The sequence below is a fragment of the Ambystoma mexicanum genome, chromosome 1p, assembly GCF_040938575.1.
Source record: "Ambystoma mexicanum isolate Mex_15411 chromosome 1p, UKY_AmexF1_1, whole genome shotgun sequence".
Taxonomy (NCBI): Eukaryota; Metazoa; Chordata; class Amphibia; order Caudata; family Ambystomatidae; genus Ambystoma; species Ambystoma mexicanum.
The window spans coordinates 491949287-491975397 of record NC_090921.1 but is presented as its reverse complement, the minus strand read 5'-3'; the positions used below and the strand labels follow the sequence as shown (position 1 = coordinate 491975397).

General features: G+C 45.3%; 1 protein-coding gene across 3 annotated transcripts in view; it reads left to right on the top strand.

Annotated features, from left to right (window-relative positions):
- The window catches only part of LOC138573535 (lysine-specific demethylase 4B-like), a 2173569-nt gene that overhangs the window by 307616 nt on the left and 1839842 nt on the right, over window positions 1–26111 (top strand). The window contains exon 11 of one of the 3 annotated variants that reach the window (XM_069649348.1): window positions 21724–25023. The exons of the other annotated variants lie outside the window; for them this stretch is intronic. Coding sequence (XP_069505449.1) covers window positions 21724–22157 — 434 coding nt within the window. The 3' untranslated portion in view covers window positions 22158–25023. Of the gene's footprint in view, window positions 1–21723; window positions 25024–26111 lie in introns of those variants that run through there. 3 annotated transcript variants of the gene reach the window in all.

Here is a 26111-nt window from a genome sequence, read left to right as displayed (position 1 = left end):
ACCTCCAAAACAGTGACTACCCGCTTCAGGTGCCCTCCCATGCCTCTCCAGTAAGAAGGCGTATTTCAAACTTCACCAAAGCATTAGAGGGAATCACCTCAGACAAATGGGTGCTGTCCACCGTGGCGGGCGGTGGTGTGGAGCTTCTAGATCGACCCCGGAACCATCCCCCATGCCAGAAAACTCACTCCAAAGAAGACCAGCGCATCCTCCTCAAGGAAATAGCCACGATGCTTCAAAAAGATGCCATAGGAATCGTCCCGGACAACCAGGTAAACAAAGATGTTTATTCAACTTACTTCATTGTGCCAAAGAAAGATCTAACAATGCGTCCAGTATTAGATTTACGCCCTGAAAACAAAGATGTCAAGCCACAAAAGTTCTAATCCCTCTGCTAAAGCGGAGGTACTACGTGGCAACACTGGATATGAAAGCTGCCTATTTTCATATTTCAATGTTCCCAGCGCACAGAAGATTCTTGTGTTTTAAGATGGCAAACCAGCACTACCAATTCAAATTGCTGCCTTTCAGAATAGCATCTGCTCCAGGGGTATTCACGAAGGTACTGGCGGTGGAGGCAGCACACCTGTTCAGGGAGGCAATCCCAGTGTACCCTTACCTGGACGACTGGCTGATTACAAGAGAAACTTCACAGTTTTGCAGGAATAACATTCAAAGAACTATCAGCCTACTCTTTCAATTGGGCTTCTCCATAAACGAGACAAAAGCCTAGTGCCAAGCACAACTAAACAGTTCCTAGGAGCTGTAATAAACTCAGAAGAGGGGTTGGTCTTTCCATCAGAGGAGAGTCCAAAACATGTTACTGCAAATACCTCATGATCAAGCCGGCCGCCAGATAAATGTATGCAAAGCTATGCGTTAGGCTAGGCATTATGGCATCTTGCCTGTGCATGTGACCCATGAAGGAGTGGTTGGCGAAACAATAGTCTCAGGCCAGCAGTCAGTGAGACTATCTAGTGGTCGTTTCTCCAACACTAGTACATGACTTTTGCTGGTGGACAAGAGAATCTGTTGAAGGGAAACCCCTTCCATGATCCGGAAGTGCAAGCAGTTGTCACAACAGACTCCTCACTTGCAGGGTGGGGGGGGTTTAGCTCACTACCTTCATACAGCTTAAGGTCTGTGGACTCATGCTACGGCACAGAACCACATCAATCTGCTGGAGCTACTGGTGGTGTTCCAAGATCCATCAGCAATTGAGATGCACCCAGCAAACCAGTCAGTGCAAGTCCTGGCCAACACCACTACGGCAATGTTTTAAATCTACAAATGGGGAGGGGTGGTGGGGGGGGCACACACTCTCCAAATCTGTCCAAACTAGCGCATTAAATTTGGAAATTGGCACGTCACAGCACATTCCAGGGGAGCTCACTCTCTGGCAGACTCACTGAGCAGAGATCCCCTACCAGAGGAACACGAATGGCAACTAAATACAGAGGTTGTAGAACACCTTCTCTCAATGGGGTTTCCCCACAATAGACGTTTTCGCTACAAGCAAACAGTCAATGCCCAGACTTTTTGGGGTTAGTATTCAACTCTTTAGTCCACCTGGCGGCCTTGTCAGCCTACACCACCTCCCACAATAATGTCTCATGGTGGAAGGTGCTGGTCATCAAGGCGTTCATGGAGGGAGTAAAGAGACTCCACCCTCCAATTTCAAACCCGCCGCCAGGATGGGATCTCAATGTAGTACTAACTCATGGGACCACCTTTCGAGCCAATGCATAAGTCTTAAACACCTGACTTACATGACTGCCTTCTTAGTGGCTATTACTTCCATAAAAAGAGTTAGTAAACTACAAGCATTGTCAGTGCAGGATGCTTTCTTTGTCATACACAAGCATAAACTGATTTTATGGGCACATCCTAGGTTCTCTTCTAAGTTCATCTCTACTTTTCAGGTGAACCAGTCAATTGAGCTTCCGGCTATCTTCCAGAACCCCCAAAGCTCAGCTGAGGTGAAACTACACACCCTAGATGTAGGGAGAGCGGTCCTTTACTATGAAAACGAGACCAGACCGCTAAGGAAAACAGACCAACTGTTTGTCTCCATAGCCCCAGGCAGAGAAGTGGATCGCATTTGCAAGAATGCCATCTCCAGATGGATAATAAGGTGCATACAACTGCTATTCTCTGTCAGACAAGACACTGCCTTTGACGCTGCGTGCTCACTCCACAAGGAGCACAGGCGCTACTCTGGCATTTATTGCAAATGTCCCCTTAGACAGCTACATGGAGCTCAGTACACGCTTTCACTTAGCACTACTGCATTGACACACATTCCAAGACTGATGCACAGGTGGGAGAAGCGGTTCCAAGACATCTGTTCGCCCATAAACCGTCTCACAACCCTGCTCACTAATCAATGCACAGCATGTGATCTAAGCAGATTCCACAAGTCTCAAAAGGGATACATTACTCACCGTAATTGTATTACTCCTACGTCCCGTCCCCTTTCCATGGCACATTCCTCCGTCCTGTGGGACGGGACCGGAGCACTTTGCAAAAAAGCATCACATTTTTCAAAAATGTGTCTCCTCTTTTTATGCGGGGTACTGCATGCGGCCGTAACCCTGCCCTTCTTGGCTCCGCCCAGCGCCCATCATTCCTTTTCTCCGCTCACTCGGGACTGGACGCACTTGCATCTTTGGAAGGTTTTTTTTTTTCCTTCCAGTTCCTCCTCTCATGCTCTGGCTTAGTGGTCGTGTGGTAGTCCATCTATGCCGTTTCAGCTAGACTTTCCAAATTGTTCTTGTCAGCGACGCTTCGCTAGGGCGGATCCCCATTCTCTGTGCTTAGTGTTTGGGTCCAGACCACCGGTGGGACTCGTGCTTTTATTGCGACTCCCTTTCTGTCCGGGCACTTCAATGTCGTTTAGAGCGGTGGGAGGTGTTTCAACGCACTCCCTGGCGCATTTTCAAACTTTCATCGACAAAAAAAAAACACCTGGCGAGTTCTTTACTTTTTTGGGCACCCCGGCTGGGGAACGTCTTCCCGGTCCGGGAGGAGCGTCAAAAGCTCTATTACGGGGGCTTGCCCTGAGGTGCCTTCCAGGCCTAAAAATTCTACCAGAGTTTTCTCTGAGGGCACCCGTAAGGGGCCTATTGACACCAGATTACATTCCGAGGCCCCTCCTGTGGGGGCTTTTTGTGGGCCCAGTTCTGCTGAGGCATGGGGTACCGGAGCTTGCTTCGTGGTCTCCTTGGTTGGAGCTTCCTGTAAAATCACCGGGGTACGCCGAGACCTTGGTTAAGGTTGTTGACACCGAACGGAAGTTCGAGGCCTCTCATGAGGAGGCTTTTACTGGATTCGGGTCCGAGGCCCGTTTAGAGGCTAAGGTGCCCAAAAGTTCTGAGAGGGGGCACAGAGTGAGGTTTTGGACCGTAATTCCTCTGTTACCGGCAGTGCCGAGGTCCTTCCTTTGGAAGGCTAGTTTGGCTGTTCCGATGTCACAAACATTCTAGGCCACTGGCTCGGCCGAGGTTCCTTGTGTTAAGGCTAAAATGAAGACCCCTGACCCACCTGTGGGGACCCCTGCTTCACTTACACACGTGTCGCACTTATCCTCTGGTGCCGACAAAATGGCAGCCATTCCTGCCAAGACTACAGCGACCATTTTGGATACAACCCTTACAACTACGCCATCGGCCCTAGGTGTAGGGGTGCTTTTTCAGGTGAACATCGGTTTCCTTGTGCAAATCCGTTTCGTCCAGTTTATGACTGGAACGCTCGGATGCCTATACCGCACAATGTCTCGCTTCCTGCGGCATCGGCGCCCTTGAGAACAACAGTGGGGAAGGGCCCTCTTGGCAACCCTCTCCCTTACGCCCCTGGACTTGGTACACTCATGAGGCCTCCTCCTGTTGTACTTAAATCATCGGGGAGGATGCCTTTTTCGGCAAGTTTCAAAAACAGGTGCATTCCGACCCCATGAAGGAGTACCTTCGAGGCTTGTTCAGGGAGATGTGCCCGCCTGCTCCGACTGTCCCGGCTGCGGTGCCTGTGCCTCCGCAGGCGGCGCCTTTACCGGCGGGGCCTCACCCAACTCTCCCACCCCTGCCTCCATTGTCCCCAGTGGACAAGGCTATTGTGGTGGCGGATGTGAATCAACCTGATCCAGACCTGTCGGATGATGTACAGGGCGATCAGGACAACGAAGACCAGCCCAGCTCTATCAGAGCTTTTCATGACAGGGTGCTGGACATGTCTGTTAGATGTTCCATTACCTGAGGCACCCGCTCCGCAGGAGGGCATGCTTTCGGGGGCATTCATCTTATCTCCTTTGGAGCGTGCCGGCTTGTTCTTGCAGAAGGATGTTTTGGCCGAGGTCCGTAAAGTTTGGGAGAAGCCACACTCTGGATTGTTTGTCAACAAGAAGATTGACGCGCGTTACAGGGTCCATTCTTCGGAAGAGGTGGCCTTAGCGTTGTCCACCCCCCCCCCCTCCACCCCGGTAGTGGCGGCAGCCACTTTGCAATCCAGACCTGCGTCGTCCTCTTCTTCGACGGCTACTCAGTTTCTGGCCAAAGAGGATAATCTTCTTGATTCCCTTGGGAGGAAGATTTTTGCTAACTCAGCTCTGCAGCTGCGTAAAGCCAATGTAGAACTGGTGTTAGCGGGGGAAAATCTGAAAATGTGGAAAGGTCTGTTGGAGTTTGAGGAGTTTATTCCCGCTGAAAGGTTGGAAGATTTCAAAGCGGGCTAGTTTAATGCCAGGGTCTTGGCTCAGGATCTCCTGAAGGCTGTGGCTCACCACGTTGACACCTCGGCTCGGGGCCTTATGCTTGGTGTGGATACCTCTAGTCAGGCTTGGTTCCACGCCGCCAAGTTCTCCAAGGAGGTGCAGGATAAAGTTTTGGACTTGCCTTTCGATGGCAAGGACCTCTTTCACTCTACAACAGACGTGGAGCTGACCAAAACTAAGGACAGCACTCAGACCGCCAAGTCCTTGTCTGTCCTGGTTAAACCCCCTTTCAGGACACAGAGATCGGTGTCAAACCCTCGGCCTTCCTCTGGTTTCATTGTTTTTTTTTAGATCGGAAATCCCGTAGGGTTGACCGCCCTTTGGGCAATTCCCGCCGAAAGGCAGCAACAGTCCGTTTTTCTCCTGCTCCTCAGCCTCCTCCTCAGGGTCAGTTGGTGCTGTCACCAATAAACCAACAAAATGAGGGTTTTCTGCGCTCGCACGAGTCCCCAGTGAGAGAACGCATTGTCTCACATTGGGCGGCGTGGCAGACAATCACCAAGGACCAGTAGGTCTTGTCAGTCGCTCAGGCGGGCTTCTGCTTACCCCTTTTCCCCCCACCCCACCCATCAATCCTCCCTACCAGCAGTCGGGGTCGTCCTCCCTCAGAGCCGAGATTCAGAACTTACTGGATCTCAGGGTGGTGGAACCCGTTCCTTTAAGGGAGTGGGGGGGGGAGAGAGAGCTTCTATTCCCGGCTGTTCACAGTGCCCAAACCCAACCAGGCTGGCCTGCTCACCATCCTAGACCTTTCCCAGTTCAATCTCTTTTCCCCAAGAGAAATTCAAGATGATCACGCCCTGTCAGATAAAGTCCTCTTTACAGAAGGGCGATTGGCTCAGCGTGGTGGACCTCCAGGATGCGTATATGCATATCCTGATCTGGAATCCGCATCAGAGAAGGCCACGGTTTTCTGTGGGGGAGGAGCACTTCCAGTTCCAAGTGCTTCCTTTTGGCCTCAGCTCGCCACTGCGTGTCTTTACGGAGATGTCAGTTATCGCAGCTTATCTTCGGCTACAAGGTATCCATGAGTATCCGTATTTGGACGATTGGCTGCTGCGCAGTCCTTGTCCACTGAAAGCCTCGAGCAATCTTCAGTCTCTCCTCCAACTCCTGTTTCACCTTGGGCTGTCAGTCAACTGGCGGAAATCTTCCATGATGGTCTCTCAGGACCCGACTTTCCTGGGTTTTCATTGGAACACGGTTGACTGCAGAGTTTACCTGACTGGGGACAGAATGGCGGATCTGTTGGCCGCGTGTCAGATGTTTGAGCAGTCGGAGAGCATGTAGGCCTGGTGGTTCCAGAGGCTTCTGGGCCTCATGGCCTTATACGTATTGGCTCTTCCCCTTGCTCGACTCAAGATGAGGCGGACGCAAATGGCTCTTCTGAGTTCTTGGCGTCAGACTGTGGATCCGGACTCAAGATGATATTGATTCTGGCTTTCGTGAGAGTGGACCTGGTGTGGTGGTTGTCTCTCAGCAGCTTGACGGTGGGTGTGCGTTTCCAAGACCCTGCTCCGATGGTGACGGTCACCTCCCTTCTGGGGTGGGGTGTGACGTTGGATCTTTTTCAGGTCTCCGACCTCTGGTCGCCACAAGACGGTTCCTTCATATAAATCATCTGGAGCTTCTGGAAATTTTCATGGCGTTCAGGCCAGTCATTGCCAACAAGGTGTTTCGTGTCCACACGGACAATGTGGTGTCCTGGTTTTACATCAACAAGCAGGGAGGCACCAAGTCTTCTCCTCTTGTGGACCTGGCCATTCAGATTTGGGAATGGGCAGTTCACATCCCGGGCCAGCTGTACGTCACAGCAGATCCCCTCAGCCGACAAACCATAGTCAGCTACGAGTGGGAATTGAAAGCGGAGGTCCTTTTGCAGATATTCCTGTGTTGGGGCACTCAGGAAGTGGACCTCTTTGCGACATCGGAAAACAAGAAACTTCCTCTGTATTCCTCCAGTAACAGGCTGGGAGCTTCCTCTCTGGGAGATGCTCTCAAGATTCCATGGCACAACATGAGGTCCTATCCTTTCCCGCCTCTGATTCATCGGACGATTTGCAAGCTGAAGAACAGCGAATTGTTCTCTTCTGCTCCTAGCCCCGTGGTGGCCTGCCAGGTTCTGGTTTTCAGAGCTTCAACATCTGTCGGTGTGTGCACCGATCAAGCTTTCGCTAGTTCCCGATCTGCTTCACCAGAGAGATTGACAGCTGTGGCACCCCTCCCCACAATCGTTCAGCTTGATGGCATGGTGCCCGAGTTCAGATCTTTAGAACATCTCAACCTGTCTGCTGACCACATGCGCATAATTCAGGAAGCCCTCGATGAGGTCGCAGTATAAGAGCAAATGGCTTCGGTTCTGTCACTGGTGCTTAGCCAAACAGCTGGATCCCAGGGTGGCTACGATTGACACAGTGCTGTCCTTCGTCTCTCGCCTACCTTTCCACGTGCCAGTGCTTTGTCACTTTCAAACCCAGTGATTAAACGGCACTTTGCGGGTCTTGTGCGTCTTTACCCTCCTGTTCGCAAACCGCATTCGACGTGGGATCTGAACGTGGTTGTTACGGCCTTGTGCCATAAGCCTTTCGAACCAATGACTACGATAGAGCTTGAGCGCCTTTCGTGGAATGTGGCTTTCTTGGTCGCCGTTACCTTGGCAAGGTGAGTGAGTGAGCTCCAAGCTTTGTCGGTGATGCATCCCTTCTTAGTTTTTCACAAGGATAAGGTTGTCCTTAGGACAAATCCTTCTTTCCTACCATAGATGGTTTCCGATTTCCATCTAAATCAATCAATCTCGCTGCCTGTCTTCTTTCCAAACCTGGCTTAGGAAGCCGAGAGGGTTTTGCATTGCCTGGATGTTAGAAGAGCTCTTTTTAAATTCAGAAGTTCTGTCCAGATGGAACTTGAGTTCTCAACTTCTGGTGAGCTTTGGTAACCCGCAAGGCAAGCAGGCCTCCAAAGCAACTATCTCCAGATGGATTACTGCCTGTATTACGGATTCTTACACTGTTCAGGGTCTAGAGCCTCCTAAAGGGATTCATGTACATCTGGTACGGAGAAAGGCAGCTGCTGTTGCCTTTCAAAAGTATGTCCCCTGGGAGAGCATTGCGAAAGCGGCTACTTAGGCCTCCCCATCGGCTTTTTGTACACATTACTACTTGGACTTGAGCTCCAGAGCTGATGCTCACTTTGGGCAGGCTGTGCTGAAAAACCTTTTTCAGTAAGAGGGTTTCCATCCACCCATAGTTCCTGTGAGTGGTGCTTGGGAATCTCCCATAAATATGGTGGAAAGAGGACGGGCCATCGGAGTATACCCAGGTTACGCACCGTAGTGACCACCTTACTCCTAGTCCATAGTCTCCTTTCCTTCATACGCCCGCCGTCCCCTCTTATAAGGTTCCTCTATTGCTTAAAGGTCTCTGACCTGGCGATAGAAAAAGACTGATGGGCGATGTATGGGGCGAAGCTAAAATGGGCGGGGTTACGGCCACGTGCGGTACCCCGCATCAAAAGTGAGGAAGGACACATTTTTGAAAAATGATGCTTTTTTACAAAAAATTCTCCGGTCCATTCGTACAGGATGGAGGAATGTCCCATAAGTATGGAGGAAAGGGGACTAGGAATAAGGTGGTCACTACGGTGAGTAACCTGGTTGTTCTGATGCTTGCATCTCCTTAGATTCACATGCGCCTACCCTTCTTCCCCTCGGAGAGAAGGCGCATGGATGCATATGAGCTTGTCTAATACACATCTGCTTGGATACATCTGTACTCGCGCTACATTTCATGCTACCTCATGTCAGAAAAATAACAATCTGAGGGACCTCAACGCGGGAAGAACCATGGGTATAGGGATGTCATACTAGGGATAGTATTACTGGTACGCCCTGTTGATGTCCCTGTTTTGAATTTCGAAAACCACTGTAAAACTCTGCAGTTTCCACTATATATTCACAGAGTAGCACGCTTCAAAATCTGCAGATGTGGAAACCAAGATCTGAGTCCACCACAGGAAAAATTCAAACATTTCTGTTTATTTTTACAATATGCACATTAAAATCCCATGAACAAAAAGTGCCCTAGGGGAAAAAGTGATGAAATTTCGGCAGCGTTACATTTTGCGACTAACTCGTCGCTTGATCACCCATTCTCCACCCACAGTTTCAGTGTACATATAGAGGTGGGGTTAGATCACATGCTCTACACAGTCCCACATTTAGTGGTAGTCGCGGATTACAAGATTTGTTGTCAAAACTCAGACGTTGACGGGGTGCGTTAGTAATAGTATCCCTGGTGTGACGTGTACTGTACTCCTGGTCATTCATGCGTGGGGGGTCCCTCGGATTGATTTTTTCCTGCCATCTAAGTCGGTCGCAAATGCAGAAAGGACTTGCAGGCTAATGCCTTAAATGAGTTGAAAGTTTACTTGCAGACTTTCCTTATTGTTCGCGTTCGTCACACGGCCAACAGATTGCTCAACGGCTTTTGAAAGGCAGCCTCATTGTCGACTACTTGACTGATCGACCAGATACGGCCTACATGGGCCTCTTCAGGCTTTCTCCCTTACAGCAAGGAGAGAGGGGAGAGGTTCTCCATAGTGAAAGCATATTCTCCCCTTTCCCTTGCCAATCTGCCCTGGTAATAATCGACAAAACTCCTTTTTTAAATGTTGCCCTTCCTGCCACCGACAATTCCAGTGGAAGGACACGCACACTGTGTGCAATTACTGTCTCCGAGGGAATCACCCTGAAAAAGTTGCAAGTCTTGCAAAATCTTAAGATGGAAAACTCTAAAGGATCGGCGCATCAAATGCTGGGCTGCTCACGCAATGCAGTCTGAGGCCTCCGTTGACTTGACGGGGTCACCATCAGTGGTCCTTGGTGATGCCGAAGGTGAGCGGGGTCCGCCGGAACCGCATTTGCCGGCACCCGACTCAATAAGCAGGCTGGTGGCACTGTGATGGAGAAGACACCCAGCACATGCCCAAAAACACTAAACTTACTCAACAGGTGACTTTTGACAATACCACCAAGCTTCGAAGCCCATGCAGTGTCCAGAGAGCCTCAGGTTTTTCCCTGTCCACTGGGTCATCGCGTATGCTTTCGCCTCATGGCAGGCCTTTGAAACCAGACCCCGAGGTCTGTTTCGGACACCACACACAAGAAGGCCCTCCTTTTGCCTGTTAAAAGGTGGCGAAAGGCACATTGACGTCCCCCCAAGCAAAGCCTGAAGATGCAAGAGCTAATCAAAGCACATGTCAGTGCTACTGTACTTAAATATAGGTCACTGAATAAAGCAAAAATGACGCCTTTGGCCTCAAAGAGCACACAGGCTGTAGATTTGTGTCCCCCCCCCCACCCCAAACCCTTCCACCCTGTAGACACTCGCGGGGGCTATGCACCACAAAAGCAAAATCCCTCCCAGGCCACCCCTATCATGTCAGGCTTCCCACCTTCATGTGATTGTACTTAATAAGATTTTAAGCAGGATGACAAGTTTTGTGGACTTTATGGAAGGGCACCCAGTTCAACTATCATCCCTTGGAGATGCCTCGCAGCCAGCCCCCTGGCAAAAAGGCTAGTCTTGATCCACATTCTAGCACCCCTGCTCTAGGCACCCTGGCCTCGACCTACCAAGACCCCTCTCAGGACATGTACTATGACGATCCCTCAGGGTCATGTTAGGAAGAATTTTCGTTTTAGTTTGAAATTCCTCCCACCTTGGAGACCCCCAGCTCTTTTGCTGGACTTGGGACTTTTTAATTTTAACCCTTGAGTGATTGAGACCTTTTTCTCACTCATGTATTTTTACCTGATTTGGATTTTATTTTCACTGTTTTAGGAGTCTGACAAACTCTATAGGCATCTGCATTTTGTATGGTGACACACAGCACCTTCAGTGCAGTGTCAGTGAGAAATCATTTAGGTTTCTCATGAGGTTTAAATAACTTTTTCTTGTGTCAACTACAGTTCCCAAGAATAGTAAAGTGAAATTGGCTTTGATTTTTTCTTTTTGTAGGTCCAGCACACCCCATCTTATGTGGAGGACTGTGGGAGTGAGGGGTATACCTAGTAGCCCCTTATCCAACATTCTCATGTAACATTTTTGTTACCCTCACTAAGTTTAGTGGCAGTGCTTTAATTTTTCCTACCATTGTATTTTTCTACCACAGGTTGAACCCTCAGCTGCAGTACAGCACCCATGGGTGACCATTTTGTCAAAATGGCCCCTGACTTCTTTTTTTTGCCATTTTCTGTTTGAGAGTTCTTTCTTGGGTTTTACTCAGTGCATTGAGCCAGGTTTGAGCCCTTTGTTTGTCTTGCCTTTGGCGGGCTTCAGCCCTGACGCTCGCCTCTGGCTTCAGTGGGTCTTGAAAGGCAGGATGTGAGGGAGGTTGCCGAAACACTGCTGTCCTTCGTCTCTATGTATGCCTGAATGCAACAAGTCCTGATTGGCTGGCAGGCTGTCCTTTTAGGACAGCCACCCTGCTGTATGATTGACAGCCTAGACAGTGCATGAATGTGAGAAACCTGCTTAAAAGGCGAGGGTTTTGGAACGAGAGGCAGAGTCGGAGAAACCGGGAAGACACCGTGAACGAAACTTGCTGCATCCTCCTGGACCCTTGAATTGCCCGGTGAAGCCCTGCTGCTGTGCTGAACCCCCTTTTTCAATTCGACAGAGAAGCTCCGGAAGGGACAACTTCTTCCCTTGGGTTAGTGCGAACAACTAATACCCCGACTAACTCCACTGGACCATCTTCCCTGATTGGCTGTACTTCTATGCTGCTGCAAGAAGAGTGCCAGTAGTCGAGAAATCCGTAGTAGAGAGCAACGTCTGAGATCCGTCCAGAAGCTCCCAGAGTCTCCTAAGGACCCTGCAGATGGAAGACAACCCCATCCCGAGTCCCCTCACCAGAGTGCAGGACCCAAGGAGCTAAGGAAGCCCAACCAGTATCCGAGATCCGCCAAGGTGCTGTTTGCTAAGTGCTGAAACTGCAAAGTGCAGTTGAACTGAAAAGAGCCTGTAGCTGCTGACAACCTCCCAAATATTGCGGCAGGAGCCCTCCAGCCATCCTCTCTTGTCCCCACGACAGAGGGTCAGGAACACAGGGTCTGCCACGCTGTGGCAAAGCAGAATCCAGCTGGACTAATCTTCAAACCGGTGGTACTGTTTAGCATTGGGGTACTTACCTCCTTGTCTGTTAGCTGTGCTCGTCTGTTAGAATTGCATTGTCGTACTTTTAGAGTTGATTCCAGCTTTCCACAGGCGTAACAGTTTGTGGCCCTACAAGTGATTCTTCTGCAAACTCTCTAAACTTTGCAATACTATTAATCTAAGAAGTGCAACAGATCCATAGACTGTGCACCAATTGACTGTCTGTCCTGGCACCCTGAAGACTCTTCTAGTCCGTTGACTTTAATAGTGTTAGTCCCTCAGAGGTGGGAACTTGTTTTAAACTGGTATTGCTGGGAAAGGCTTGTCTAGATTTCATTGGAAGATTTAGTTGTCCTCACATTTGAGAACCTGTTTAACCTTTTCCTTCCCTAAACCTTTCCTTTCTGCAACCTCTGTAAATGCCATTACTGTCCTTGTGATGGAAGTAAACTCTGAGTGTAGGAGTTGTGTAAGAAGCATATGCAAAGATTATCCACTAAACTTGTCCTGATTCTGAAAAGTAATTTTAAAGTATTTACATTGTTACACAAATTGCCTTTTTAAAAGAACGCTTATTTAAAAATTGTTTAATTGTAACTGAAATCTTGCGTAAGTGTTTCTTGGCTACTTGTATTACGGATTTAATTTGTGCAACTCTACAGCTCACACCTCTTGAGATAGGCCTGGCTGCTCAGTCACGCTACCAACTTCCGTATTGCAGACCTATACCAAAAGGTGGGTTACCTAAAACCAAGCAGATAAGCGTGTGACCGCATCAATCCTTACCCAACACCAGACCACCAGGACCAGCCGGTAGCCAGATTCTCACGTTCATAACCAACTACAATAAAATGAACAGCTACTAAAGGCTGCACAACACTTCAACATCGACACTCGGGAAGCACAAGTCGATAAAGACTTTGTGGAAGACGTTTTGGGAGGCAAAAGGTCTGCCACCCAGTTTATTCCTCTCCTGCAGTCTGTACAAAGACGCATCCAGCCCTCACTACGTGCACCTAGTCTCACAAGGGTGGTCAACACCAGAATAGAAAAACTAGCTTGGCCTACGCCCACTGACCCTCTGTATATTAGGGTTCAGCTTAAACCTGAGTAATTAGTGGTCACCACTACCAGAACGGGCAGGCACTCTCCTGGTGTCGGTGGCGGCCTCGCCAGACACAAAACAAGAAAATCTATACTTTTGGTCGAAAAGACACCACCTCAGCAGCATACCAAACCAGAAATACTAACACCACTACAATTCTAGCTAGTTACGGCTGCCACAAATGGGATGACCTTGAACTATTGCAGAGGGCAAGCAGATACCAAACTGTATCCTGAAATTTGACCTTGATGCAGCAGATAATGCAGGATGTATCATGGCTGAGGGCACGCTCATCAAGCGGCATGCCTGGCTCAGGCAATCGGGGTTTAAGTTAGCAACTCAGGCCACCCTCCTAAACATGCCGGTGGAGCCTAATGTGCTGTTCGCGAAAGCTGTCGAAGACGCCCTTAAGAGTGCGTAGGAGGTATGACACTCAAATCCATTGGCCAGTTAACAAATGAGCCCTGTGTTCAACGGGGCTTCTCAAACACTAGCAGGGTTTCGGGGTCAGGGTGATCACGGTTCCTCGGGCTATACTATGGGTGGACAATCCTCACTGTGGGGCCCATCTCAAGGACAGACTTCCTCTTTCAGTTTTCAAAGAGGAAATAAAAGGTCCACAGCAAGAGGCAGAACTGCACCTGGCCTGGAAGAGGCTCTACCCCTCCCACACGATGACTCTCTGCTACCGGTCCTCCCCATGCCACTCCAGTCGGAGGCTGAATTTCACTTAATGTCGGACAAGTGGGTGTTGTCCACCGTGGCAGGCGGGTATTGTATCGATGTTACAAAAAACACCCTACTGGCTACCAAGACAGAGTAAAATGTCAACAAATGCATATGTTGGAAGAAGTAAATGCACTGCTGGAATAGGACACGATAGATATCGTCCCAGCAAATCAGGTAAACGAGGGTGTTTGTTGAACTTACTTCCATGTGCCAAAGGAAGACCTTTCCATGTGCCCAGTACTAGAGCTGTGCCCTGCGAACAAACTGGTACAGGCTCTTCGCTGGTGGTCCAGGGAGAAGCTGCTAAGAGGAAAAACCTTCCGTGTTCTACCAGCACAGGCGATCCTAACTACAGACGCCTCACTCGCTAGATTGGCGGCTCACTTCCTTCACCCCACAGCCAGTGGACACATGGTATTGCCCAAAGACACATCAACTTTCTAGAACTCTTGGCAGTCCTTAAGGCTCTTCAGGCCTTTCAGCAACATCTTGCAGGTCAATTGGTGCAAGTCCTCAGACACTGCCATGTTCTACCTGAACAGGCAAGGAGGCACACACTCTGTCCAAGCTATCTCATAAAATATGTAAGTGGGCACAGAGCGGAAGATGTTCCTAACCTCTTGACATTTTCCAGGGAACTCGATACTCTAAGCAGATACCCTCTACCAGAACACCACAAGTGGCAGCAACTTGACGGATATCCTAGACAGAATATTGTCACAATGGGGTCACCCTCATTAGACTTGGTTTCCACAAGCCTAAATGCACAATGCCCAGACACTGTCCCCCCCCCCCCCCCCCCGGAATGAAATAGTGCACAAGATGCAGCAGGAAACAAGTAACTCTAATCCTGGTTGCTCCTATGTGGGCAGGAACAACCTTGGTTTCCGCATCTGCTTAAACTGGCGATGTGTAACCCAATCAAGCTCTCTTGTCCGTACAACGTGCTAACACAACACAAGGGAGCATCCCTCCACCAGCACCCTCAATCTATGAAAGTGGCAGCCTGGCTCCTGAAGTCACAGAATTTGGTCAATTGAATCTTCCACAAAGGTTAATGCATATCCTAAAAGAGGCCCGAAAACCCAACACCAGACACAGCTATTTCAATATGTCGAAGAGATTTGTGACCTGGTGCACGTCACAAACACTAAACCCAACAATGTTCCCCAACTAACATTCTATGCTTTAGCTACTAGACTACAGCCTATTCAACTCCATCAGAGTGCGTCTGGCGGCCCTGTCTGCTTACACCACTTCACAAAACAAGGTGTCCTGGTGGAAAGTTCCTGTCATTAAGGCATTCATGTAAGTGGTAAAGAGGCTATACCCCCTATTTCCAACCCTCGTCCGGGTTGGGATCTTAATGTTGTGCTCTCCAAGCTCATGGGTCCACCCTTTGAGCCTATGCACAAGGCCAGCCTAAAACATCTGACTTGCAAAACTGCATTCCTAGTAGCTATCACCTCAAGACGAGTCCTTGAGCTACAGGCTTTGTCCCTTCAAGATCCCTTCTACATAATAAAGGACAAGGTTGTCCTCAGAATGCACCCTAGGTTCTCACCTAAGTTCATTTCAAAGTTCCATGTTAATCCATACAACTTCCTACCTTCTTTCAAAATCCATCTAACTCAGCAGAAAGCAGCCTCCATACACTTAATGTACGGAGGGGGGTCTTGTACTATGTAAACAAAACTAAACCTCTAAGGAAAAGGGACAACTGTTTCCATAGCACCTGGTAGGGAAGGCGATCACATATCAAAGAGCGCCATCTCCAGATGGATATTGAAGTGCATACAGCTCCACTATTCCCTATCCAAGAAAGTATTACCTTTTACTCCCAGGGCTCACTCTACCAGGGGCACAGGCGCTACCTTTGCTTTCATTGCAAACAGCCCTCTAGACACCATTTGCAAAGTTGCTACATGGAGTTCCATCCATACATTCACACAGAATTATTTCATCGATACTCTAAAGCAGATTCACAGGTGGGACAAGCGGTCCTAAAACATCTTTAGCTCTCTACCTACTCACTTACCACCTCCTTCTCCAGATACTTCTCGCTTAACTATGCAGAGCATGTGATCTAAGCAGGTACACAATCTCCAGAAGGGATACATTACTCAACGTAATCCTATTTCTGGTGCTTATGTCTGCTTCGATTCATATGCGCCCACCTTTCCTCCCCTTCTGGAGTAGAAGGCGCATAGATGTTTTCTGGGTTATCACTGTTTCTGCTTTATCACATCTGTACTCGCGCTACACTTCATGTAACATCATTTCAGAAACAATCTGAGGGACCTTGACGCCTGAAGGACCATGGGTACAGTATACGTCACACTAGGATAGCATTACTAATGTGCCCTGTCGATGTCCAGTTTCGAAAACCAATCTTGTCATACTCTGCGACTACCAGTAGATGTCATAGCGTGTGAATCTAAGCAGACACAAGCACCAGAAATGTGATTACAGTGAATAATGTATCCCATATTATTGCGTTTTTTTTGTTTTGTTGTTGTTGACCTGCCACTGTTATTTCCCCTTTTCCCTTTCCATTTAGCCTTGTGGCGCTTTGAAACACAATTCTGTTTTAGAAAGTGCCTTACAAATGATCAATTAAATAAAAATAAAGGGAAACCATGTTTCTCACTGATAGCTTGAGGGCCTAGTCGGTTACCCAAAAGAACAAAGGTGCAGTGAAGCGGAAGGCTTTACATCCCTGGAAAAAGTCAGACCAGGACAAAAAAAACAGGCTGTCCTTTTGAAATCAATGAAGCGAAAGGTGCAAAAGATAATCTTTTCGAGTTTGCATTTCTGTATTCTGCACCCCGCCCTCCTGTGCAGGCTTGTATAGTCGTAGGGTCCTAATGGTATCTCTACCTTACCTGAGATTGGTGGTGGTTAGGTCAAGGATCCTCCCCGCCCCCACTAGGCTGCCCCTACAGTGGTGGGAATGGGAGCGAAACCGTAAGAACTTTACTTGCCTTATTCATCTACTGGAACCTTCACACTCAACCGCTGACTTCACAATCCAATAGTTAACTTGCCTGCAAAGTACATATTCTGCAACTTCTGACATTTGGCACTAGGCCCCACTTCCTAGCAGGACTCTAGTTCTACTTTTTGTCACTTACTTTACCAGATAGCATTTACAGCATTTACATCATACACGCTTTTTTATCTTTAGATGCCTCTAATCCAATCGGAATCATTGGTATCTTAAAAGGTTTCTATAAGCAGTGGCTATATGAAGATGACAATCCATGCGTAGCTGTAAACATCAAACCGTGGCTCAAAAAGAAACTTGCTGTATCTGCTTTTCACGAAAACATGAACCATCTTGATTTGTTGACATCTGCTACAGATTACTGCCAATATAGAAGAGTTTGTAAAACTACCCCGAAATATTTGTTAGCATATCCGAGCCCACAGACATTTCGGGTGTATCTTCTCCTGAAATTTAATAGATCTGTGGCTCTATCCCCCAAGAGCTGGTTGAATAATATTGAATATAACCACAAATACTGCAGATTATGTGGCAATCTATTGGAAGAAACATTGTTTCATCTTTTAATTGCATGTGAAAGTTTGAATTACTTGCGTTTGCAATGTTTTAAATCATATAACAATGCTGTTAATATGTTGGATTTTCCGCAACTGTGGCATGAATTCTTACAAGGTGATATCAACTTGATCTATTTTATTGTTAGATTTTATATTCAGATCGTTGAGATTTTTAAATGCTTATCCTGAATGTTTTGTAATAATTATTGATAATGTTGTTTTAACGTTGTATGTAAATCAAGTTATACAAAGCCATGTGCTATACGTATATCTAATAAAAAAAATAATCAAATAGTCATTTACGATGTTGGTCTTGACTCTACCAACTAGTGCCATAACTGTTTAAGTGTTGTTCTGTTAGCAGTTGTGTGGTAAATACTTAACTGAGGTTTTCATTGCTTAGTGTGTTTTAAAGACCCAATTGTATATTTTTTGTAAATCTTCTCACTGGATTATTGGAGTGCTCTGCGTCGCATTGTAGCCTTGGACCACCCGCACCATCCAGATTTTTAGCTGCGCTGCTCTGCTACTCTACCTTGACTGGGTTTGGCTAGACTTCAGTGTCTTTCCAGTTAACCATGATAGGTTGTCTGCTCATAATATACTCTTAGTGGATTTATAAATCCATCTTGACAGCACAGCAACCTCTGCAGTGATTCCATCGTCACTTAAACCTCCTCCATGCGTCCTCTCCAAAATAGGTTGGCACTCAGAGACTAGGACATGCATGTTGTGGGGGTTGGAAGGTTGCAGCAGTCTTTCTTCCCTCTCTGTGCTTCATAGACTGCTGTAAACGGGCTTGCAATAATGTGCGGAATAAGTGCTGACATCACAGGATGACCTTGGCAGCTGCTTCCTTTGTTCATCCCCTGGTTTCTGACTCTTCTCCTCTCAACCACAGTCGCACTGGTAAGCAGTTGTCCACTTTCAGAGTGGGCAGTATTAGACTGTTTACCTTTATGCTATTAATGGTTAGCCTCATGAGCAACTATTTGCAAACTGTGTGGGCACTTTTACTTCGAAATGGGTACCTTTTGCAGGGGCATGTCTAACCCTTAACATTGAATCTGGGGCAACATGCATAGGGAGTTGCTGCTAATTGTGCCATGACCACAATGAGTAAAGTAATAGGAAACTGAGGGGCTGAGAAGGTGAGCACACACTATGCTTCTATAACAGTTGCTTGGACTCGTCCTTCTTTTTCTACCCCATGCTAAACACATTAAGAACCACATTAGAAAAAGGAAAAAAGCAGTTCTTTACCAAGTGCCACTTGACACATTCTTTAATCGTGTTTATTAGGTAAACTTGAAGGAACCCTAGTAGAAAACCTAGATGAACAAAAAAATAAACCAATGCACCAGTGCATTTTAAAATGTTAGTTGATTGACTGACCTAATGCGCTGCTACTCTAAAGAAAGCAACTATTTAGCAGACTTATTACATGAAATGTGTAGGTCAACTGAATGGAATTCTGTATTTGTCAAACCATGTTGCAGCTCATAAAACTGCTGTCCCAATTGTTCCTTTATTTAAAATAATCCCTTTTTTTCTTCAAACCCTGACTCCCCTTTACACCCAAGAAAGAGGGGTCGAGTTATTTTTAATTTATGCAAAGTATGTAAATCTATAGTCATGCTTTCAAATCTTCAAATGGTAGATTTGCTTTTGATCCACCGTTCCACTAACCTTCTTTTGTTGATTGGCATTTCATTATTTTCGTATCAACACCGCATGACCATTGAATGTGCAATATTCAAAGTGTCGGTGATTATTTTTCATTGGAAGGCTGAATAAAGTCGGTCATACAGGGGGTATCATTACTGACCTGCCCAGCTAGCGCCCTACATTTTATATTAAATTTCAGAAAAGGGGAAACCAATTTCAACCCAACCTTTTGATTGTAGGATATGCAAAGTATGAGTGTATAACCAGTATCTAGCAGCACTGTCTGTCGTTTCAGGTATGCAAGTTGTTACTTAGGATCTGGTCTGACATAATTTCATCTTACAATGTGGAACAGCTGAGTCACTCACTTTGCGAGAGCTTGATTATGGACATTGTCAGTAAGTTGACACTTAGCTGCTGCTTCACTACCCTGCGTAATGAGAGAACATCTGGAATTGTAAATGTTGGGAGCCTTATTAATAACTAGTAATTAAAAACTCCAACTGCAGATTATGTTGCCCCTCGCATGGAATATCCATTCACTGAAGTCTAAGGAGCTTGTGTTTGGAAAGAAATTGCAACACTCCATGAAAACGTGGTTCCAAATAGTGCATCCCTGAGAAGAAAAACGCTTACACCTAGATACTCCTGCTCCTCGTTCCTTTATGTATGAGGCATTTTATTTTGTTCTCACTAGTCTTGTGCTGGATACTAACTTTTAAGCAACAAAGGTTAAGCAAATGCATTAGTGATCTATATTAACCGTTAAACATGTGTAAAATACTGCATAAGTAACGATGGAACTTTTAGCCATCCCAAAGGTAAACCTGTTGAGGCATACAAAAGACCAGAAATTTAACAGTGGGGGCGTGTACGTTAAGGCACGAGTTATACTGCCTCCTCAGCGTTGGAATTGTACTAATTGTCACTGGAGAGCAGAAGGGGGTGGGACTAAAGGGAGGAATGCAGTGGCAGCACTATCTCTCAGTGAAAACTGATGCAGTATAATATAGCTTGCTGTCCAAATCTGTCCCGTTTCTGTAGTCTGCAGTTCAGTGTGCTTTATGTCAGTGGTGCAGGGATTTAAGAGCCATATAGGGAAGGGATTGTGGTGTGGCTAAGAGATGTGGGGACTGGGGCAATGATGTGGATGTTCTGTGATGGGAGAAATGACCGCCAGGCTGCAGATACCCTCCTGAAGAACAATGCACTGGTGTACTTTTGTTTCATTTCAGGTCCCATTTTCCCTGGGGCTCGTGACCGAACAGTTATCCCCCAGTGGCCATAAATCATGTTGCACATTTTAGCTTGGTCTCCGTCCTTGCAACTACCACCAGATGCACTGGTGGCCAACTATGATTGAGTCAGTAGGGCATGAAGGTGACGCTTGGTCACATAGCCCAGATGGATCAGAAGCTGTTGGTTATTTTGATTCATGGGCATGCTGGGCAGTATATAGGCATGCGAGTTGAACCTGGGCAAATTAGGTTGCCCATGACCAGTCATGACAAAACGCAGGCGCAGATGTTAAGTCTGCCTATGGACATATGAGGGTAAACCATTAACTTGTTTCTGGCATATGTGTAGGTGAAGGGGCATACAGGACTGTTCCTAGGCATAGGCAACTGAAGGAAACCTAGTTGCAGGTGCATGGACATGACTAAACCTTGACCTACAAAGCTGTTGCTGGCATCAAATGAGGTTGTACTTGGGATATGATATTATCTGTCCATGTGGGCTAGTAGTAGATGAGTAGAATCTAATCCAGTACAAATCAACTTCTCGGAAATATGAAAAGAAGCAGTTTGGTGTCGGAATTAGTCAATTGAACAAATGTGCCCTTTGGGGGTAAGTCATTTTACTAAAAGCTGGCATTTGAAGATGCAATGGAAATAACACATATTGCAAAGCTATATTAGCAGTTATGCATTCTGGTTTGAGGATGCTTAAGGCTGCTACAACGGGTTCATTGTTACTGGAGGGTACTTTGTGCTGTGACTGATTCCTTGATTTATGCAGGGATTAAATTGTCTATTAGTTGCTTTCCAGGACCTTATCACCTTAAATGCTCAAAAGAGCAAAACTGCTAGAGTTTGACAAGATGCCTCTCACTGGAGGGATGGCTCTGTTGTCTAAGGCCTGATGTTGTGATCCCGAACGTATTTGCATCCCACTCATTCTAAGTACGTTTTTAGTATGTTTTTATCATACATTTAGAAGGGACAGGGTTGGAAGATGAAATGTGGAGGTAAGTAGAAGAGAGATGCCTTATTTTTTATGAAATAACCAGTGACATTGCCTATCCAGGTTACTTGCTCTGTCTGACTCTTAAGCTTTGTGTCTGTTTCTTGGTAACATTTTGCTGTTTGCTATTTGGTCACGTTATTTTTCAATTGTTTATTTAATTGTAAAAAAAACACAATTCCACCCTCCACTCTGTTCACATGGAGAGGTTATGACACAATATCTCTGTATTTTTGTTTGTGGGGGGTCAGAGGGGGTGTATTTCCACCCTGCTAGTTTAATAGCTCACAAACCGACATTGGGTTAACATTTTAGCGGAAGAAACCTACTAAAAAGAATGTTAAACTGGTGCCTGAAACTCGCCATGTGCACATACAGTGCCTTAGGTTTCATTCATAAAAAAAGGTAAGCTTCAATGACAGTTTAAAAAAAAAGTAACAAACACATAACCCATCTAGACTTTATTCTAAAAAAGCTTATTACATGCATTTCAGGTAACTGGAAGAAGGGAATGGCAGTACAGTACATCACAACGCTAAAGGGAACCAAAATGCTAACCTTTCAAGGGTACGTTTTTGTGAGAGAGAAAGTAGTTGGTACGAAATTGATATGGAAATGTAAAGAATATTATTCAACAAGCTGTCGAGGCAGAGCACACTCCACGGAAGAAGAAGTCATTAAACACTCCCCACATAATCATGCACCGTACTCTTCAACAGTAGAAGCCCCCTCACAGAGAAAGAAAAAAGCATGGCAAATCAAAGCACCAAGCCGTCAACATGAAAAACCCGCTCTACCTTTGGGAGAAAATGTGCATACTCCACAATGGCTGAAAAGGACAATCTGTGATCCAGGAAATGCTGACGAGCTACTCCCGAAACTGCCAAAAACTGTTCAAGACATACTCACAAACACGCTGAAGGGATAATTTTCTAATTTGAGTATGTAAATAAAAACGGACTCCTTTCATCCAGACCAACTATTCATAATTTGCAACACTTCAAGTGCTAGGAAATGGATGGCCCTTTCAAGTGCTGTCTCGACCATTGACTCACCTGTACATCCTAAGAATACTAAACCTTGATGTATGCTTTGTCTTTAAAAAAAATAACAATAAACCCTAAAATGTTTTATGAGAAAATCAATGAACTTACTGAAAGGAAATTACCTGTATTTAAGGTTGTGAACATGCAGCAGTCTAAGCAGTCCAAAGAAAATGTACTAGTACCTGAATGCAAGCCAACTAATTGTATTAAATGCAAAATATATGGAGTTAACCTAGTCTGACATTTAGTGTGATGTTCCAGTCTGGTTTATTCCATGCTGAAGTTGTGCTTTGCACAAAGAAAGCCCCTTTGGTGGTGTTACTGACAGAAAAGGGATTTGACAGACTAGATGAAAAGCAAGATTGCCATCCCTAAGATGGGATTTCAAAATATCCTGTACCTTAGCAGCTCTTTTAGTGCACAGTTGCTGTAAATATTTGTTTTAAGATTGCATACTGGGTGGGGAGCACGTTGGAACTGAAGAGCTGTAAACAAATTAAATCATGAAATAAAGTGGGTCTAATGTTTTCACATGTAACCGCACAACGAACAGTCCATTAACTAGTAAAAAGCAATATTTGCAAACCTTTTTATTAATGAATGCTCTGTCCTATCAAGGCATCCTGTTTCAAAGTAAGAGCATAATAACGTCAGAGAAAACATTGTTCCTTTAACTTAAAGTACAAAAAGTATATTTTTTTTTAGGTCCAGGAATTCAATTGAATTGTGTGCACTTTTGATTCTCTAGCATAGGTGCCTCCATACCAAAAAACTAGAACTTCTGTAAAATCTCATGCCGGCACAAACTCTTTCCTTCCTTTGGACACATCTGAAATACTATAATCAGTCCTTAACTTCTTACTCGAATACCAAGTAAATAACTATTCGTCCCCTTTGCACCTAACCAACATCTAATTTCAACTTACTTCCTCAGATCCTTTGATATACTCCAGTTAATTGAACAAACTTATTTTAAATTGAAAAATGATCAAACAGGAAGCCTATACTACGTAAAACAGATTTAAAAGGGCTACAGCAAAGTAGAAAATAGAATCTGCCAAATTATATATCAAGATTGAAGGTAAAAACTAGTCTGCACTTGATGTGCAGAAATCCCTTGAAATGTATACTCCTACAAAATGGATGTTAATCCTAAAGCAAAACTAATGCAATCTCTAACTTCAGGCAAGGGGTGGATCAGGGGTGTTTAAATGACAACTATCGCATTCTTATATCTACTCCACAAATTCCAGAAACTAACCACAACTCTAATCTGAACACTGCAGTCTCCTCCTGCTCCCTGCTCTGCAGCTGTGCGTGATTAATGCTCATTTCAACTAGCTGCAAAGACATCTGAAAACTGTTGCAAAATATGCATTCTTAATTTTTAAATCCAAGCTATTGGTGACTGTTAACAAGTGTTAAACTTGACAATGAAGATTAGAAGCTTTCTACAGAAATCGGGAGTACACAGCAAGAGGGCACCCGCCATGTGAGCAGTGTGTAAAGAGGAAATTGAAATCTCTAGAGCTTCTTTGCTCCGAGAAACCAAACTTGAACAGGCTGTGTCAGACCAAGCCACAACCTTGATTTTTACAATATGCGGGGCTGCCCAGTCTGAAAGCAAGCATTTGATTGATTCCAGGACTTGAGAAATTGATGACCATCTAGATGACACAGCTGCTTGATTTTGAATGTAGAATTACAATTTTTTGGGACAAATGCTTTATGTTCAAAGTGAGGAGTGCCAAGCAAGTGTGGGACAATACAAGGTCCTACCCTCTTTAGATCTGACGTGGGACGGAGACTGGGTACTGGCTGCTGCACAATCAGTGTTTGGGTTGGAGAAACAGAAAATCCATATCCATAACTAGTCTCCAGTAAAGCGGAAACTGCTGAATTCGATCAAGTAAAATGTATAACTCTTTGAATGCAGGCTGGAATACTGCAGCAAGCAACGCTGAAGATCCCTAGGTGCCAATTCTCCAGCCTTGCGAGAAGATTTAGGGGCGTATGGAGTCATCTTAAGTATACTTTGGGGGGGGTTTGAGGGACATTTGTTATGTAAATGAAAGCAAATGCATGCAGGAGAACTAAGCACCTGAGGTTGGAGGTGCACAAATGTTTTTGGTACGTATATTGCAGTGTTTAATGTAGCAAAGACCAAGCTTCAAGAAGCGGACACACTCTTACGGTAGTAAGATCATCTCGCATGTAGTGTTGAAGATGGAGACATATGGTGCGTAGGGTTAAGTTGAAACCAGGGACTTTAAATCTGCATTGAAAAGTTACCTGTATTCACTTTGCCTTTTCAAGGTTATTGAAATGCGATGACCATCTTTTTCCTCGCTTTCATCTAGCATCTCTGGGATTACATGATTTAAGGATTGTTTCTGTGACATGTTCGAATTTTTTTTTTTTTTGGCCATTGAAGGTGTGGGTTCACTTCAGTATTTGTTGTCTTCGTAAAATGAATTGAGCTCAAAATGTATTGGAATGGGGTTTGAAAACACTAATGCCCAACTTGTTTATCTAAACATTTTTCAACCAGTTTTCACAGTTTTGCAGATTTAGACTATGAACTGTTAAATATTTTTCAACTGTAAATTATTCTTTTGAAATATGTGAATTCTTAAACATTTTTTGAAAATTCAGTAATGTTTAACAAGAGTTTTGAATGCGTTTTTTCACATTTGTAATGATTTCTGAAGTTTTTTAAATAATAAATTAATTTAGTATTTACATTTATTCTTGGCTATTCCTTTAGTTTTACATGGTTAGCAAGATGCATCTTTAAAAGAGATTCATATGCACCCGCCATCCCCTTTTTAAAGATATTTTTACAGACCGCGTTTTGCTTCATGCAGAAGTCCTATTGCAAATTACATTCAAGCTTGTATAAAATCAATCTCGTTTCAAATGTTTTTTTTATACTGCAGCGTTTTGTTTGGTTTTTCAGTGTATTTGAATCTTGCTAAACGTATCCTCTGAAATATCTGAGGGCCAACAGTTCAATTTAAATAGAACCAAGACAACCCAATAAGCACATCAAGGCATACATACATCCTGAATATTGATAATTTCTTTCAATATAAGAAATTAAAGTTATTTCTATTTTACTAACTGGTCATTCTTGAATCTGACTTTCTGTGAAGTTAAAAATAAATTAACTTTGAGAAATGCTGTACATAATGACACAACAGGTAGAGGCAGTCACCAAATAAGGTGCTATTACCGTGTACAGTAATTGTATGGTTGATCAATCCTATTGGGGGGGTAATGCATGAAGGCATGGGTAGGACCTAGACTGGGAAACAAACCTCAATATTAAACATTCAGCCTAAGCCCTGTATTAAGTTAGTGGTTGGTATGGAGTATTGCATATGTTTTTTTTAATTTGAAAAAGTGGCCGTACCTTTAACACGATCCCTAGCCTTCATGTACCTACGATCCTTAACGTGTAGACTTCCTCGGATTGTTTTTTTTTTCCCACTATGAAGGTTGGATGCGAAATGCAGAATCTCTGGAATGAAGCACAAAGTTCTCTCATTGGCGGTCCACCTCAAATTTTGGCATTGCACGTGGTGGTGATATCGCTGCGTTTTTTGGGGGGGGGGGGGGGTTGTTTGTTTTTCTTTTTATAGACCCGAAAAGGCAAAACAGGGAGGACGGGAGAGTGAAGTTACGTTTTTGCTAAGTAAATCGAGAATGCCTTTAGCCCATTTTGTAGTTTTACCTATCCTCCTATTTAGCTTGCCTGTTTTTGTTTTTTTGGCTAGACTAATGGAGAAAATGATATTAAACTCTGCCCTAGTTGCAATACCAGATTCTCTAGT